The sequence below is a fragment of the Lipophrys pholis genome, assembly GCF_963383615.2.
Source record: "Lipophrys pholis genome assembly, chromosome: 19".
Classification (NCBI taxonomy): domain Eukaryota; kingdom Metazoa; phylum Chordata; class Actinopteri; order Blenniiformes; family Blenniidae; genus Lipophrys; species Lipophrys pholis.
In genome coordinates this window covers 2,074,411-2,093,176 of record NC_137647.1, presented here as the reverse complement: position 1 = coordinate 2,093,176, position 18,766 = coordinate 2,074,411, and the positions used below count along the sequence as shown (strand labels likewise).

General features: G+C 50.5%; 1 protein-coding gene across 1 annotated transcript in view; it reads right to left on the bottom strand.

Annotated features, from left to right (window-relative positions):
• The window catches only part of LOC308125180 (RNA binding protein fox-1 homolog 3-like), a 237,529-nt gene that overhangs the window by 24,723 nt on the left and 194,040 nt on the right, over positions 1 to 18,766 (bottom strand). The window contains 4 exon segments of the mRNA XM_080488720.1: positions 4,638 to 4,691; positions 10,175 to 10,318; positions 17,208 to 17,393; positions 17,395 to 17,460. Of these exon segments, the coding sequence (XP_080344846.1) occupies positions 4,638 to 4,691; positions 10,175 to 10,318; positions 17,208 to 17,393; positions 17,395 to 17,460 (450 nt within the window).

Below are 18,766 nucleotides of genomic sequence, written 5' to 3'. Positions count from 1 at the left end.
ACATGACCACTGGGGGAAGTCGATTCCCAGCATGCTCTCTGTCTGCACATGGGGAGTTAAGCAGCAGTCCCACCGCAGTACGTGCCGGGGCAGGGGGATGGGGGGGATGGGAGGGGGACGGTACGGTACGGCAAAGAACACCCAGACCCAACTCTGTCTCACGGTCCCAGATAGTACGGTTAGAATCTTGACGGATCTTGACGCCTTGTTCACCCGACACAGCGGGGCTGTGTCGGGTGAACAAGGCGGCGCCGGTCCTTTTGGTACTATCCACAACTTTTGTGTGTGGAAACACACGAAATGCCATTCTGAACTGCATCGAACTGTACTATCCTGTATCATACTGTACTATACTGCATTGTACGGTACCGTATTGTATCGTATCGTACCATATCTTACTGTACTGTACTGCATCGTACTGTACCGTACCATACCGTAATATACTATATCGTACTGTACCATATTGTTTCATACTGTACTGTATCGTATTGTATCTTATCGAACCGTATTGTATCATTTCGTTCTGAATTGTATCGTAATGTATTGTATCGTACCATTTTGTATCGTATCGTACTGTACCGTATCGTACTGTACCATATTGTATCGTATCATATCATACTGCACTATATTGTATTGTATCATACTGTACTGACTCATACTGTACTTTATTGTACTGTGCTGGTAGATACTGTGTAGTGGAAACAAGGCTTTTGGAAACCATGTATATATGTATAAACAGTTTTTACTCGAAACTTGTTGAAGGATTTGGAAAAGCAGGCTGACGGGTGACGGACGAAGAAAACGGGATTTAATCCAGAAAGATCCGGATGATATTCTGACCAGGAAGAGTAACGTTAGATCTCTTCTTCTGAGGCCCATTTACACAACATTTTGCAACCTGCCAACATATCTGCCCTCGGCCAATCATCGACTCCTCTGAAACATGTCCGACTGTGCTTTGCTGTGATTGGTGAAGAAGAAAAGGGGGCGGGGCCTGAGCTGAAGCAGTGAACCAGGTGATTGATTTCTGCTGGTTTGATCAAGCTGAATTGGATAGGACATGAACCACCTTCTCGTCCCCATGCCCCCCCCCCCATATCCCCCCCTTCCTCCCCACCCCCCCACCCCCACCCCCTCCTCCATCCCCCCCCGAGGGGGTTTGTCACATCTTTGAGTTATGTGGACTGGGAGACTGGACCTGAGCTCTGTGGTGGAGGCGTTAAGATATTCTGGCCAAACAAGTCCCCATTCTGCTGGTTTCTATATATACTTATGGAGATATGGGGGGTGTTGGGGGCTGCATGGCCGGCGCTGCCTGATAATTGCTTGAGGATGTAATACATGTGAGAGATGGCGAGCCGAGTGATCTGGTATGCATACGCAGGATCTGCGGCTGCTGTTTCCAGCATAAATAACACGAGACCTGTCCTCTGGGAGAGAGATAAAGAAATACATTCAAAAAAAAGAAAAAAAAAAAGAATTGAGGGCAAAATTAATCCTTTGGACATTCACCCGACTGCAGTTACCCATCCCCCCCACCCCCCACCCCCCTTCGTTTTTTTTTCTTTATCATGCACAAATAATTAGCTTACAAGAGGAGCCAGAGCAGGCGCCATTTTTCAAAAGAGACAAACATATTGAATGCAAATTGCCAAAGCTTCATAGGAAATAGATTGTTTATTAATGACCCGGTCGCTTCATTATAAAGCACACAGCGCAGGGAGAGAGAGAGAGAGAGAGAGAGAGAGAGAGAGAGAGAGAGAGAGAGAGAGAGAGAGAGAGGCATCATGGGTAATGGCTTTGTAGAGCACAAACAATAAATGCTTGTTATGGTGGAGGAGGCAGGTTTATCCGGTGCTCAATCTTGTCCAGCGCTGTGTGTGTGTGTGTGTGTGTGTGTGTGTGTGTGTGTGTGTGTGTGTGTGTGTGTGTTCGTGTGTGTGGAGGTGGGGGGGTTCAGGAGGAGGGGGTGGGGGCAGAGGAGGGGGTTGCGCCTGGTTTCAGGGCTCCCTGCTCGCCGTACAGCACTGCCAGGTATGAATGGGAATCAATAGTATTCATGGCTGAGCAGCCAGCCTGTCTGCTTTATGAATGGAGCGCCGTGGAGCTTACTGCACTCTATTAAAGGAACAGCTGGGTGAGGAGAGAGCGCGGCGCGGTGCGGCGCGGCGTGGTGCAGCGCGGCGCGGCACACCTCCGCAGGCTTCACCTGTCCGCCGCCCGCTTCCCCAGACTGATACTGCAGGAAACGCATCGCTGCTGCAGCCAGAGCTGGAATTATCCACACACACACACACACACACACACACACACACACACACACACACACACACACACACACACACACACACACACACACACACACACACACACACACACACACACACACACACACACACACACACACACACACACACACACACACACACACACACACACACACACACACACACACACACCAGTAATCCTGGGTGTGTGCACTCTGGTGCAATGACTTTTTAAGAGGGAAGATTTGAATTATCGCCGGTATTTTGAGTCTGGCAGAGCTTTGAAGGCACAGCGAGTCTGGATTTATTCTCTGGAAGTGGACGAGGTGTTTGGACCCGAGTCACTACGATCCTGCGGGGAGTCAGCTGACCTGAATAAAATGAGACTTTCAGGTTGTGGTCAAATCATCCGTCACTAAATCCAAGCTGAGCGAGGAAGAAGACGTTCACACAGCAACATTTTGAACACGATGTCGGTTTCCAGTCAGATTGTTTTTCTAAAGGTTGCATTTCCAGAGGCCTCGAGCTCCGTCGTTGTGGAAAACGGACTGAAAACGCAACGGAAGCTTTGAACTTTAAAATGTTGTAAACGGAGCCTCAAAGATCAGGACAGGAAACTCTACAGAACATTTTGTTAAGTCTGCAGGTCAGACTTTAACTCACCGTGAATCCCGTTTCATGTTGCACATTAAAATAATAACTCGTCACAGTATTTCATACTGACAAAGACATGACGGGGAATTAAAACACTTTCAGGACCTTCCTTGACATTTCGCTCCGATGGACAAATCCCTCCATCGGCAGAAAGCCGAGCTGTTTTCGCTCATTTTTGTGTAAATAAAGTGGAAAACGCCTCCTCTCCGTTTCCTCATCGTGACTCGATGGTTCTCCTGACGGCGTCAACAACACTGCAAACACTCTCGTCACTGTTTGAAACTTCCGAGTGCTTGTTTGTCGTTGATAAGTTGTTTCTATAATCTCCTCGTCAGTCTCGATGGGTTTTGGTTGGATGTTAGCCTCACAAAATGTCACATTTCCTCAACAACCTCACACAAACTCAAACAAATTCATGTTTTTTTTTCTGTTCTAAAAATTACATAAAAACTGTTGTCTGAAACAGCTTTTAGAAACAAATGCTAACCGTCTATCATAGCATGCTAATGCTTGTCCCAGTTACTGTGGCTACAGGCTAATGCTAAAAACCGTGGGATGGAGTTACATTGCGCTTAAGAGGTGCTGCTTGCCCAGTACACAGGAGTTCACAGTCATAGCAACCGTTAAATAGCCCTGGGTATTGCTAATGCTAATATCTGCTACTGTGGGCACAGTATAAGGCTAATGCTCGCTGTTAGATAATAAAGAGTTATTGAAACAAACATCACACAGCCTTGACAAATGGCTAATGGCCGTTACCATGGGAATAAGCTAATGCTACTTATGGTCAGAACATCCGCGTTGGTGTGACAAGTTAGCTCAGTTCGCTCAGTGAGCTCCGATTCCATGAGCGACATTCTCCAGTAAACAGGAGTTTATTGAAATCAAGTTCGTAGTTTCCATTAAGTTTCTAACTGAAGTGCAGTTATCACTGGGTGGTTAGCGTTAGCCTTAGCGTCTGCTCCAGGCATTAAAAATCATCGTTGGTACAAAATGATCTTGAAGTGTTTTCTTAAGCGAAAGAGACAAACCACAGTTAAAGTGGATGTTTTTGTTGAGGGAAGTTGTTTAACGCGACGCACTGACGCTCGCTCTGACTCCACGTTCAAACGACAGCGCATTAAAGTCCTCCTCATTGAAAACTGCGGTTTTATTTTGTAATGCTGCCGAGACCGATTTCATGCCAGCATGTTTAAAAACCGTCAGTTTGGTGAAGTGCATCGACTCGAGCTGCTGAGCGAGCCGCTAATGCTAACGTCACCAGTTCAGCACGCGAGTTAAAAGTTGCCTGAAGCACATTCTTTTACAAATAATACCGAAGGGGAGAAAAAAAAAAAAAAATCAACCAACTGAATTCAACCGACAACAAAACAACGATGGAGCTGACTAATGTTGGAGGTTCTAATCGATGGCGGGCGTCGGAGAGGACGGCGGCCTAAACGCTCAATTCCAGGGGCTGGAGGAGCCGCGGCCGGATTAAGTGAAATGTGAAACAGCTCAATAATGAATTGATTGACAGGGCTAATGATTCACAACTCGGGTGGAGCTGCAACCAGCAACAAAAACAATGGGGGGGGAAGGGGGGGGGGGGGGGGGGGGGTGTGGGGCAGCTTCCGGGCCGCCGCTCCCAGCCAACCAACACACCACGCTAATGCCGTCATTAGGAAACAGAAGAAGTACATGGTAATGAAGCAGCTGGCGTTCTAGTTCACTTACCTTGGATCCTCGCTCATTAAAGATAATCTCCACATCTAAAATCTTTCCAAATTGCTGCGGAGAGAAGAGCAGAAGAGGAGCAGAGACGGCGTTAGGAGGCTTCATAAAGAGACGGCGGCGGCTGCAGGGAGAGAAACACATTAAGGCAATATGGAAATGTTACTTTTGTGAGGAAACGCTGGTCAATTTGCATTTGTTAGCCTGGAAAACAATTCTGAGAGTCCGGGGAGGTTCGGAGAGAGAAACTCATGGCTGCAGCTCTGATTCCTCCAGGAATCTCTCAACCGGAGGAATCAAACACGGAGCAGGACTTCAGACCGACGACTCGGAGGAAACGATGCCCCCGGCAGAGCTGCAGCCAGGAGGGAAAGTTACTGAGGGGGAGGAGGGGCTCCTCCGGACCTCTGCACCCGGACCCTTAAGTCCTGGACTGGACTGGACTGCACTGGACTGGACTGGAGGAGAGGATATCTGGACCAGCTGGAGGCCACGTCGACACTTTTCACTCATTACTGAGTTTCTCAAACCGTTCAGAGTCTGTTCATAGTCTGAGTCTGTTCATAGTCTGAGTCTGTTCATAGTCTGAGTTTGTTCATAGTCTGAGTCTGTTCATAGTCTGAGTCTGTTCATAGTCTGAGTCTGTTCATAGTCCGAGTTTGTTCAGAGCAAATAGAACAAACAGAGTCTAAAATCAAAGGCAAAATGCTTCAATATTGTTCAATTCAATAATGTTCTGTTATGTTATGATGGACCAGATCTGGACCACCAGACTTGGACCACCAGATCTGGACCACCAGACTTGGACCACCAGACTTGGACCACCAGGTCAGCCTTCACTCCCACATCATCTGGAGATTTGGACCCAGTCGTTGTGAAATTTGTCTTTTTTTTAAGCTTTGATGAGACGTTAAACGTTCACGCTGACAAGAGAAGGTGAGGACAGTGGTCATAATGTAGTGGCTGATATGCAGTTTCTTCTCTCTTCATCGCTGAAGCAAAGAGTGTGAGACCAAGTTTTGAAGTCGTCTTTTATGTTGGATTACCCTGCGGAGGATCCCCCCCCCCCTCCCGGCCTTTGTTTGTGTGCTCTGGCAGTCAGAGGACCTCAGGGCCGGCCCCCAGGGGCCGCAGCGCTGCAGCCTTTCGATTTCAGCAGTGCTGCGTTTGGATCGTTAGAAAACAGAGGAATGAAAGTAAACTGTAAGTTCCTCTAATGAGTGAGAGTGAGAGCGACTTTTAATTGCTGCCTACAATGGCCGTATTATTTCATTAAAACTAATTACCCTGTCAAGCGGCTGCGTCGCCTTCATTTCAACACAACGGGGAAGAAATGGGCCTTCCATGTGGTCGGCTCAATGGGAATGGATGGATGGTCTGACTGAGCCACTAATGGGATGAGAAGGAGCTGGCTATTATCCTGCTGGAGGTGGCTAGTATCTGGCCGGAGGTGGCCAGTATCAGGCCGCAACTGGCTGCTATCTGGCTGGAGGTGGCTAGGATCAGGCTGGAGGTGGCTAGTATCAGGCTGGAGGTGGCTAGTATCTGGCTGGAGGTGGTTAGTATCAGGCTGGAGGTGGCTAGTATCCTGCTGGAGATGGCTAGTATCAGGCTGGAGGTGGCTAGTATCAGGCTGGAGGTGGCTAGTATCTGGCTGGAGGTGGCTAGTATCTGGCAGAAGGTGGCTAGTATCAGGCTGGAGGTGGCTAGTATCTGGCTGGAGGTGGCTAGTATCAGGCTGGAGGTGGCTAGTATCTGGCTGGAGGTGGCTAGTATCAGGCTGGAGGTGGCTAGTATCTGGCTGGAGGTGGCTAGTATCTGGCTGGAGCGGCTTCCCACAGCCGAGGGCTCAATATAAAACGTGTCTCCTCCCACTTCGGAGTGTAATGCAGCAACTGAATGTAGTTTTTTCAGAAAATATATGCTGTACAATGTATTTTATATATTTTTCATACATCTAGTATATATCCATATGTATTTATTATTTATGTACTTATGTCAAATATACTTATAATAATCCTTCCAAATGTGTGAAATATACTTTGAAATCCAATCCTTCGAGGACGAGTTGTCCGTTCACCGCAGTAACCTGGCCGCACCCGGGTGGGGTGGTGGAGTGTGTGTGTGTGTGTGTGTGTGTGGGGGGGGGGGGTTATTTAAAAGCTCGTCTGTTTGCAGCAGGGAGCAACTTCTCCCGTCATCTATCTGCTGTCGGATTCTATAGATCCTCTCCACACATCTGCTTCACACGGCGCTCGGCTTCATTGATTCGAACGGGGAGCTCCAGCTCGATCACACACAGACATTTATATCCCAGCATGGAGCCCCCCCCCCCTTCCCCCCCCCTCGCCTGAGAAGACAATGCTTCCCCCACGTAACGTGCAGATGCTAATTGTTTTAACCGAGCGTAATGGGCTTGTGGCGTCGATTAATTAGTTTCAGAGGAAGTCGTCTTTGTGGATTTCCACATGGCGCTGGGGACTGCTCGCTGCTCACCAGTGATCACACACACACACACACACACACACACACACACACACACACACACACACACACACACACACACACACACACACACACACACACACACACACACACACACACACACACACACACACCCAGAAACAGCTGCCTCAGCAGCTCTGATAACAATAGCGTGAATGGGCGGAGCCTCCAGGGGTGGTGCGGTGGGGGGGGCGGGGGGGGTGGGTGGAGGCTGACGTCAACCGAGACGCTGCAGCTTCATCCATCCAGCGACTATAAAAACTATTCAATCTCGATACCGAGGCTTCCTGGTGGCAGTGGCGGGCTGCACTCAGTGCACACACACACTTTGTGTTTGGCAGAGCGCACCACTGCGTGTTGCCATTCCTCCTCCTCCTCCTCCTCCTCCTCCTCCTCCTCCTCCTCCCATTCGGCCTCCATCACTTCATCGTCTTTAAGTAACGCTGTGCAGACTCCTGAAAAAATGTTGAATCCGCATTACGGTAGGAGCAGGAAGTAGCCTCAGGTGCATCCACTCACTTCCAGGGTCTACAGAACGGAGCAGGAGGTGGAGGTCTGCATGACGGAGGAGGAGGTGGAGGTCTGCATGATAGAGGAGCTCAGCAGTTTTTCACTCAGTGTTTCTAACAAGGCTTCATTCAGTCTCGTGATGGAGGATTTGATGGAGGACCACTTCCTCCTCCACAGACATTCACTTCCTGTTTCCCCTGATGGAGGTCCTGCAGCACCTCCTCTCTCCTCCTGCAGCACCTCCTCTCTCCTCCTGCCTCCAGCTCCAGGAGCCATTACAGCTGGTGTAACGAGGCCCATTGAGGAGGAGGTGTTGGAGGGTGGAGATACCAAACACCTCCTTGTCATGCTCCACCCAGAGACAATCAATCCCACAATGCTCCACTGTGCCAACTGCCAGGAGCAAGAGGAGGAAGAGGAGGAAGAGGAGGAGGAGTCGGCAGTGTGAGGGTGAAGAGGATGATTGAGAGGGATCAGTTTGGTATCATATATCTGCGCTGCGGCGGCGACGGCCTCTGAGCTAGTTACTGAGGTGATTCGGTTTCTACGTCACCTGCAGCCGAGCTGCCAGCGAGCCAGCGGCCATGTTGACTCCTGTTCATGAACGCCACAGCGAGGACTCGTCCTTAATGAATGCGATCAGCTGGATGTTGTCGTCAGAACGAGGAGGATTAACGCCTCGCCGTTCTAATTAGCGACTAACATTTAAAGTACATTTCTGGCAAACGTCTGCGTTCAGATCTAATCTGGTTATTGATCCTGGAGCGGCGCTTCTTATCGAGGCTTTGGTGAGACACAACGGGGAACCATTCCGCTCTTTAATTGGCCGGGAGGAGGAGGAGGATGAAGAGGGTGAAGAGGAGAAGGATGAAGAGGATGAAGAGGGTGAAGAGGGAGGAGGAGGATAAAGAGGGAGGAAGAGGATGAAGCAGGAGGAAGAAGATGAAGAGGGAGGAGGAGGCTGAAGAGGGAGGAGGAGGATGAAGAGGGAGGAGGAGGATGAAGAGGGAGGAGCGTGAGGAGAAGGAAGAGGAAGAGGAGGATTGGATCTGGTAACAGCTCATGCAGCAGAGCTGCTCTGTTTGTTTAACCTTTCCAGGATCATTTGTTCAGCTGATGTTTAATGTTTGAGATGATTTCTGAAGTCAGACTGAACCGATCGATCATCGTTCATTGATCGGCCTCCTGATCAATGCTCTTCACTGTTTCCTCTCCAAAACAACAATGATGAGCTGGAGTAGCTCCGGGACAGGAAAATCACATAAACAAACACGAAAATCATGAGCAGCACGCAGAGTGGCTGCAGAGCGTCCTGCAAAGCATCCAGAGCATCCAGCAGAGTGTCCTGCAAAGCATCCAGAGCGTCGTGCTGAGCAGCTGCTGAAAATCCTGCAGAGCATCTTGCAGAGTGGCTGCAGAGCGTCGTGCTGAGCACCCACAGCATCCTGCCGAGTGTCTTGCAAAGCATCCAGAGCGTCCTGCAGAGAAGCTGGTGAACAGCTGCAGAGCATCCTGCAAATCACCCAGAGCGCCCTGCAGAGCGTCCTGCTGAGCAGCTTCTGAGCAACTGCAGAGCGTCCTGAAGAGGATCCAGAGTGTCCCGCAGAGCATCCAGAGCATCCTGCAGAGCATTCAGAGAGTCTGTGACTCCACTAGCAGGTTGGACCGTAGAGCTGTTACGGTAGAACCTCTTGTCTCCCTGCCGGTGCAGTAATCAGTAACTAGATGACAGTTGGAGCTCCTTCATTACTGCCGAGCCGTTCTGGTGCGATTCAGCTTGTTTCTCCCTGAAGCCTAATAAGCCAAATATTCCATTTCATAAAGACGTAATAATTCCTCCACATTAGCGGCGGCGGCGCTCCGTTTCGCCGGGTTTCAGGGCCCTCGACCATAAAGAGCTGCAATGACGATTAAAACCAATTAAGATTCTGGGCGGGTGAACTTTCACTTCCACGTCCAGATAACGAGGTTGTGATGATCCATAGAGCTGCTAGTGTTTTGTTTACAGCCTCTTGGCGCAACCCCCGCCCCCACCCCCCCCACCCCCCTCTCAATGTTTTGTTTACCCCCCCGCACCGCGGCTGTTAGACTCTCATGGAGGATTTTCTCATTTCACAAGTGGAGTGAACGTAATACCTTCAGTCAGAGCTGCTCTAATGTCTCATCCAAACAGGAAAGTATTTGATAAGCAGAAGAATTTCCCCTGAATATTAAAAGTCAATAACCATCAATCACAACAATAATCAATACCTACATGTCCAGTGTTCCTTACGGCTGTAGATTTTATACAAACAGCAGAAAATTGCAGGATCTATGTCGGTAGTTCTAGTTTGCTGCAGTGACTGATGTGCATCCTGAAATGTAGAGACGCAGCAGTCACCTGCAGCAGCAGCAGCACGCAGGACCAGTGCTTCTCCAACAACTTCCTGTTTCAACAATTTTTTTCTCTTTATTTATCTGTCCAGGATCTGAACGGTGTGTGGGAGCGGCTCCTCGGTGGGAGGGGGCATTTCCGGAATACTCACCCCGAACATTTGCCTCAGGTCGGGGTCCCGGAAGCGGAAGGGGATGTTGGAGACGTGTAGCCGTTTGGGCTGCTGCTTCTCTGAGGAGTCTGAGTGCTGGAGCTGCAGCTGCTGGGAGTTCTCCGTCTGCGTCACGTCGTCTGTCTGCCGGACGGAAACAAACACAAGCTTCAGTTAGATCCCACCGCGACCGGACCCCCAGCTCCTCTGGTGTCGGGAGGGGGGGGTCAGGGGTAGGAGAGGCGGGGAGCCCCAGCTGACTCACTCACTCTGCGTCGGTCATTTTTCAATCTATAGAAAGAGCCGGAGCGATAAACAGCCGATGACTTATCGTGTCAAACCTGAGGTTGTGCATTATAAATCCACATATTAATCTCCTGCACTTAGCTCCTGAGCAATGGCGAAGATTGAAGGCGCTGACAAAAAGGCGTGGATATAGATCCCAGCGCGCCGCACGTCTAGACTAAAGACACATTATTGGTGACGTGTGAACGCGGCGTCGGAGAGCGAGGCCCCGAGCCCTCGCCGTTGTTCTTTCCATCATTATGCGAATGCTTGGCTGACATTTCTATATAAATGACGTGTCGAATGTCAGTGACAAATTCCGCTTGTTTCCGTGTGTGGCGCGGCTGATGGATTTCACCGGGACGCTGGCAGCTTGTCACTTTAGATGGACCGTGTTTCCAGGCACTTTTATTTGCTACGGACAAACCTCATTGGTCAACTCCGCACTTTATCTTCTTTCTTTATGCGCTGTTGTTGTAAAAGTCAGTCTGCACAAGCCTCCACATTCGTCTTTGTTGTGTTTTTATTCTCTGGACGGCCTCAGAGCGCCTCTAAGACACGCTGCCAAGCCACGCCGCCAAGCCACGCCTCCAAGAGACACTGTAAAGCCACGCCTCCAAGAGACGCTGTAAAGCCACGCCTCCAAGAGACACTGTAAAGCCACGCCTCCAAGAGACGCTGCGAAGCTGCTTCATGATGCACGACCACAGTGACGAACACCACAGGAGGACACGCCCACTCGCACCACGTCCCATTTTCACAACAACGTTTCAACCCAAAACATCCGTCTTGACGTTTTCATTTCATTTCAACGACTGTTATTATGGTGACTGTCAAAATAATAGTAGCAAATTGGATTGTTATTATGGTGACTGTCAAAATAAGAGTACTGAGTAGGATCGTTATTATGGTGACTGTCAAAAAAAAAAAGTCCAAGTTGAACCATGTCCTAGCATTAGCATGTACCCACAGGAGCCATAGTTAGCATTAGCACGCTAATTCTCCTTGCTGCATGTTGGGTTTATGTCAGCTGTTTTATTGCTGCTGCTTCTAGTCACATTTCTAACATCCAGATTATAGAGCATCTTTCTCCTCTAACATCCAGATTATAGAGCATCGTCCTCTTCTAAAATCCAGATTATAGAGCACCTTCCTTCTCTAACATCCAGATTATAGAGCAGCATCCTCTTCTAAAAATCCAGATTATAGTGCATCTTTCCCCCTCTGACATCCACATTACAGAGCATCGTCATCTACTAAAATCCAGATTATAGAGCATCTTCCTACACAACAACCAGATTATAGAGCATTTCTCTCCCCTACAATCCAGATTATAGAGCACCTTCCTACACAACAACCAGATTATAGAGCATTTCTCTCCCCTACAATCCAGATTATAGAGCACATCCCTCTCCCAAAAGCCAGGTTATAGAGCATCTCGCTCCTCTAACATCCACATTATAGAGCATCTCCCTCCACTAAAAGCCAGATTATAGAGCATCTTCCTACACAACAACCAGAATATAGAGCATCTCTCTCCTCTAACACCCAGATTATAGAGCATCTTCCTACACAACAACCAGATTATAGAGCACCTTCCTCCCTCTGATGTAACTGAATCCAAACCACGAGTTGCTATTTCCAGGTATTATTTCCTCTCACAGTTTAACTTGAGTCGACCAGAGTATCCAGAGTTACAAACACTGGAGTTGTACGCTCGGTGACTCAGGAGGTTTTAACCGGCTGGCGTAGCCGAGCACGCCGTCCTGGACCCGGAGGATCAATCTGCAGGATGAACAGCGTTGAGCGTAATTAGGAAGAGAAGCTTGACAGCGACTCGCACTGCGCCGTTTGTTTATCCGGACAAACAGTCTGAACACTGAAACCACAACCGGCTCCTGATGTGCGTCGCTGCGGGAAGAAAAAGGGGATATTCCTGTTAATTAGTGAGCGTTTTGGGCTCAAGTCTGCCCGGATTAAGAAAAACAGACGAGAGCTGATTGTCAGCGGGTCGGGCGGCGGCGGCGGCGGCGGCGGCGGCGGCGGCGCCGAGGGAGGTCAGCCACCGGGGGCAGATAAAGTTTGTGTTTGGACGTTTGAACAAACAAGCGGCGCTGCGGTCGTCCTGATAGGCTCGGCCTCTAGCTGCCACGGCCAACGACAAGGAGCGAGAAACAACCGCTAAACGGAGAGCGGGAGAGAGGAGAGAGAGAAAGAAAGTGAGGAGAGAGAGAGCGAGGAGAAAGAGAGTGAGGAGGGAGTGAGATGAGAGAAAGAGTGAGGAGGGAGTGAGAGAGAACGAGCACAGAGGCTGCTTCAGCGTGATATGTAAACTGCAAGGGCTCCTGGGAAGTGCTGGGAACACACACACACACACACACACACACACACACACACACACACACACACACACACACACACACACACACACACACACACACACACACACACACACACACACACACACACACACACACACACACACACACACACACACACACACACACACACACACACACACACAGAGTTGAGGAGATGTAGAAGGGATTGATTGATCATCATTCAACATCACAGTATTATCATTATCATCATGGTCGTAACGATGATCCTTTATTATTCTCATTATCATCATCACAATCTCCACTGTAATGGCCGTCATCTATTCGCTCTTTATTGCCCATTCCGAGACGGTGACATACATTGTTAATGCTGACTGTCGTTTGATTCAAGGTCCCACTTTGTCTCCCGGCGAGACGTCCAGGTAGATCTACCTGCTGGATCTACCTGCTGGATCGACCTGCTGGATCGACCTGCTGGATCTACCTGCTGGATCTACCTGCTGAATCTACCTGCTCCTTCCAGGTGGATTTACCAGCTTTGTCCTTATTTCTTTAGTTGAGGGTGAAAACAGATATGAAGCTGCTGTCTGGATCCATGCTTCTCATTCGAGACGACTGTTAGCTTAGCATTAGCATTAAACAGTTAAAGAAAGTTGGATTAGAAACCAGTCTCAGGGGGCTCCCGATGAAGACGATACGTTTGAAAAGGGTACAGCGGTGCAGGTGAGCAGCGGTACAGGTGAGGAGCGGTACAGGGGAGCAGCGGTACAGGGGAGGAGCGGTACAGGTGAGGAGCGGTACAGGTGAGCAGCGGTACAGGGGAGGAGCGGTACAGGTGAGGAGCGGTACAGGTGAGCAGCGGTACAGGGGAGGAGCGGTACAGGTGAGGAGCGGTACAGGTGAGCAGCGGTACAGGGGAGGAGCGGTACAGGTGAGGAGCGGTACAGGGGAGCAGCGGTACAGGGGAGCAGCGGTACAGGGGAGCAGCGGTACAGGACGTGGAGGCCGGTGAGCAGCAGCTCTGTCGCTGCACCGGAGCAAGAGGGTCTGAACTCTGCCGTGTCGCGGCGTGCTGGAGGTTAATAGCCTGAGCGGCCATGTTGGGCCCCGGGGTGACGCGTTGCAGACAGATGCTCGGACGGCGGAGGGTGACGAGGTACCGGAGCCCCCAGGGTCGATGTGTTTCATCGCTCACACGACACTGTCGACCTTTAGCGTGTGTTGGCAGAGTCCCGAGCGCCGCTGTCCTCCAGCGCTGTCTGTCCGCCGGGCGCGAGCGAGCGAGGTGAGCAAGCGAGGTGAGCGAGGGCGCCGCGCATTAGCAGACATCCAGATTAACTTCCTCTCAGGCTCCGCGACAGGCCGGCAGAGTGCCGACACCGGGGGCAAAAACACAAACGCCGAAACGCTGACTTCCCCCAAAACCAGCCCGGACTGCGTCTCGGCGACTCAATAACCGAGTGTCAGCGAGGATCCGGGACACGAGAGCGAACGGCGCTCCGAGGCTCCAACCTGCCAGCGAGACGGCGGCGTGGCAGCGAAAAATAATTACCTCCGTATTACCATAGGAGGCCACCTTCAGTGGCACTTTACTGTCCCGACAGCTGCTGTCAGGGTGGGGGGACGCGGGGGGAGGGGGGGGGGGGGGGGGGGGGGGCGGGGCAGCATCACCGCCGGCGGAGCCAAGAGTGAGCGAGCTGTCAGCTCCAGCGGCTCTGCGGCTTCCTGTTCAGTCATTTCTCTAAAAGACTCCCTCGCTGTTATTTGCAAATCGCCCGCAAAGTGCCGAGCTCAGCACTCTGCCTCGGCGCTCAGCCGCATTACAAGAGCATAATTGAAACTATCTGATTGGCGCGCGGCCAAGCAGGTAGATTACATCCGATTAAAGAGGAGTCGGGGTTGGAGGCTCGGCCGAGGCTTCCCAGTCCTCCTCCTCTTCCGGTTCTCTGCTCTTTGTTTTGCTTTTCCCCTGAAGCTGCAGATAAAACGTCTCCATCACCTCGCGGGGGGTGACGGAGACCAACTGTTTCCTGACGGGTTTCAGTTCAATGTAACGACGACATCCGGGAGCTGATCGGAGTCCCGGCCCGTTGACGGAACTACTTCACTGAAAACGATGAACTTCGGTGCTGTTTTCTGTGCCTGTTCACACGACAGCGGAGCTCGTTGCCACTGAGGCCCCGCCCACAACACAACAGTGTTTTCATGTCTCCATGGTTTTGGTCCAGAGTGGAGACATTTGAAAACGCCGCCTCGGCATTGACATGTGGACGGACGAGATGCTTATTAACAATGATGTCATGGCCCCGCCTAATCTAAAACCCCGCCTCCGGCTCTGTGACGTCACTGAACGACAACATGGCGGACTTCCTGCTCCGGAGCAGAGCTCCAGGTGGAGCAGAGCTCCAGGTGGAGCAGAGCTCCAGGTGGAGCAGAAGCTGCTGATGCTCGTCACTTTAACAAGGCCACATGGTGGATTTATTGATGACTCAGTTCTTTTAAGCTCCGTGTCTTCTTCTCTGGTTCTGGTGTGATTCTGTGGCAGCGTTACAGCGCCACCAATAGGCCTGGCAGATGTACTATGTTGTTTTGAGTTGTTTTCATGGTGTCAGGTGGGAAAGGCTCCAACTAGTGGCCCAACACGCAAACTGCATCCTTGTCAGAACGCTGCCACGTCAACAGGAACGTCTTCTGAAACGCTAAACGATGGGTTCTGACTTGAAACATTGTCGTGGCAACAAGACTTAACTTGTGTTTTTTAATCTTGAATTTAGAAATAATCAAAATAAAAGTTTGTTGAGAGTGTTGAAAGGCTCCATGTGTGAACGGTTCAGCGAGTTGAGCTGCAGCGTTTCCTGTGAAGAAACGAGATTCTGATGAAGGTTCTGTCCCGCGACCCGCCTGCTCCGTTACAGCACATTAAGGATGTTTACAATGGAGGGATTTACTGTGTGTGTGTGTGTGTGTGTGTGTGTGTGTGTGTGTGTGTGTGTGTGTGTGTGTGTGTGTGTGTGTGTGTGTGTGGATAACACAGTCATCCCCTCTTATTTGGTGGCCTACATGCTGCCATCAGCTCCGTCTCTGAAAGCGACACCCGGCGGCGTCTCAATCCCTTAAACGGAGCTCGTGGGAGACGACAGAGCGTGTGTGTGTGTGTGTGTGTGTGTGTGTGTGTGTGTGTGTGTGTGTGCGTGTGTTATCACACTCCTCCAGAATACCCTTTGGAAAGCCTGACATGGGCTGTGGAGAATCTGGAAGGGAGAGCTGCCCCGACGCCGGCTGCTTTAATTAGTTATCAGAGGGTAGAATGATTACTCATGAAATTCAGCCTCAGACGGTCGGAACGATAACGAGCTGCTCTCTTCTCCTCTCTGCTCCTCTCCTCTCTGCTCCTCTCCTCTTTGCTCCTCCCTTCTCTGCTCCTCCCTTCTCTGCTCCTCCCTTCTCTGCTCCTCTCCTCTCTGCTCCTCCCTTCTCTGCTCCTCTCCTCTCTGCTCCTCTCCTCTCTGCTCCTCTCCTCTTTGCTCCTCTCCTCTCTGCTCCTCTCCTCTCGTCCTCTCTGAGGCCTTTCAAGTGTTGGTGTTTGAACACGGAGCCGACACCACCGTCCCTTCACAGTGTCACACTGCAGGACCAGGACCAGGACCAGGACCAGGACCAGGACCAGGACCAGGACCACTTATCAAATCACTCTACAAGGAGGGAGATAACAAAGAAGAGGAGGAGGAGGAGGAGGAGGAGTTGTGCTCCAGCAGGAGGTCTCACCAAAGTCACACTGAGACTCTCTGTTTACACCCCACTAATCTCATCCCTCCATCCTCTGGGGAGAAGAGAGAGAGAGAGGAGGGAAGAAAAGGAAGAAGAAGAAGGAGAAGAAGCAAGGCAGCTCTCATCTCTCCACGGCCTCCATCTCTGGGCTTTCTGCACAGCGGGAGCAGACATGAAATGAAATCAAATGGAGAGAGAGACAGAGAGAGAGAGAGAGAGAGAGAGAGCTGGTGTACAGTAACAGAAAGGAGAAGGAGGAGGAGGAGGAGGAAGAGAGCGAACCTCCTGCCAATTCTCTCCTCTCTTCAGACTCTCTGGTGTCAGCCATTACTGTGGAGCAGCAACGTCTTCAAATCCAACATGGCCGCACATCAGGAAGGAGAAACCACCAAAAGACGGAGCTGCTGGAACGCCGCCAACACGTGACGGAAACTTCTCATGGCAACCTCCGACCCCCAGAGGTCGTTTCCGCGGCAACGATTTTGAGATGAACACAAAGCTTTGGTGGCGTTTGGTGCGTCTGTTCACACGACGACAACAGAGTCACTGAAACACAACTTCATGAAGCGATCCGACTCGCCCATTGTTATCTGCTGTGTGTGTGTGTGTGTGTGTGTGTGTGTGTGGGGGGGGGTACTGACCGGTACGGTGGTGGAGGCTGTGATGGCCGGCGTGCTGCTGTCTGTGCCGGCCGGCTCGCTGTGCGTCTGCGTGGGCGTGTACAGGGTCATGGCGTGCTCGGGCACGCGGCTCTGCCCGCTGTAGTCCTGCGTCGGGAGCGGGTGGGGCGCCGCGAACTCTGCGGGGATGCCATTCTGTGGGGGGGGGCGGGTACTGGGCGGGGGTGTAGGGCTGGGCCATCGCTTCTGGGGGGTTGGAGGCCTCTTGGTTACCCTGGAAGGAAAAACACACAGAGGTCAAAGGTCAACTCTGTACAAAGTGAAGAACAAGGTGAGAGTGGCGCAGTGACACAAAACACAGAGGCGCCCCCCAGTGGTGGGTGTGTGTGTGTGTGTGTGTGTGTGTGTGTGGGTGTGGTGGTGGGGGGGGGTCTCACACTCAAGAGGAAAGATCAATCAATTGATCAAACTTTGATTAGAGCCTTTGATTTCAACAAGTAATGATTTCAAAGCCAAAGTATTCTGGAGGAGTGTGATAACACACACACACACACACACACACACACACACACACACACACACACACACACACACACACACACACACACACACACACACACACACACACACACACACACACACACACACACACACACACACACACACACATCATGAAGCTCCACGTATCACTCCTCAACAAGACAGAGAAAACTATAACAGGGAACAGAGGAAGAGGAAGAGGAAGAGGAAGAGGAAGAGGAAGAGCGATCAATGAGAGCTGAGCAGCTCGGCGGTAAATGTTGGTGGAAATAATTCGGCGCTAACGTGTTGGCAAACAAACGTCGGACCAAACTGCTCGGCCAATTAAGGAAAAGCTCCATTATTGAAATGAGAGAGAGGAAGAGGAGGAGGGACCAGCTTCCTCCTCTTCCTCCTCCCTGACCTAATCCCCCGTCTTCTTCCTCTCTTCGCCCCCCTTCTTCTAAAAGCAGAAAGGTTTTTAATCTCTCGCCCCGTGCTCCACTTTCCTCCGCCTGCAGTCGTCACGTTATATAACTCACTCTAAGAAGAAGAAGAAGACTCTGGATGTTAGAGGAGGAAGATGCTCTATAATCTGGACGCTAGTTTCAGTGATTCATTCAAACCAGATGGAGTAAATTTAAATGCTAATGCTAATTACTAGCTCTTAAACTCTCCAACATTTTCCCACAAAGACAAAACGTTTAACGTTGTTGTTCCAAATGCTAAAGCTAATGCCAAGAGTCACTAGCATCAGTCACATTGACATTACAAGATCTAAAAGTGTGTTACCATTCCCAAATGCGAATGCTGATTGTCAGCAGTGAGCAGGACAAAGAAAACAAGCAGCAGTGCAATTTTTCAACTGACATATGACAAATATATAAACCCAGTCAAATTTCACCAACAACGACTGAGTGACTGATGTCAAAAGCTAATGCTGAAGCTCATGCTGGCGCTAATGCTAAAGCTAACACCGAGGCTGGAGCTCGGCAGCTCTTTGATCTGCAGCAGAAAGAAAGAAGAAGCTCAAAGAACTTTCATTAACTTTAACCGCGTTA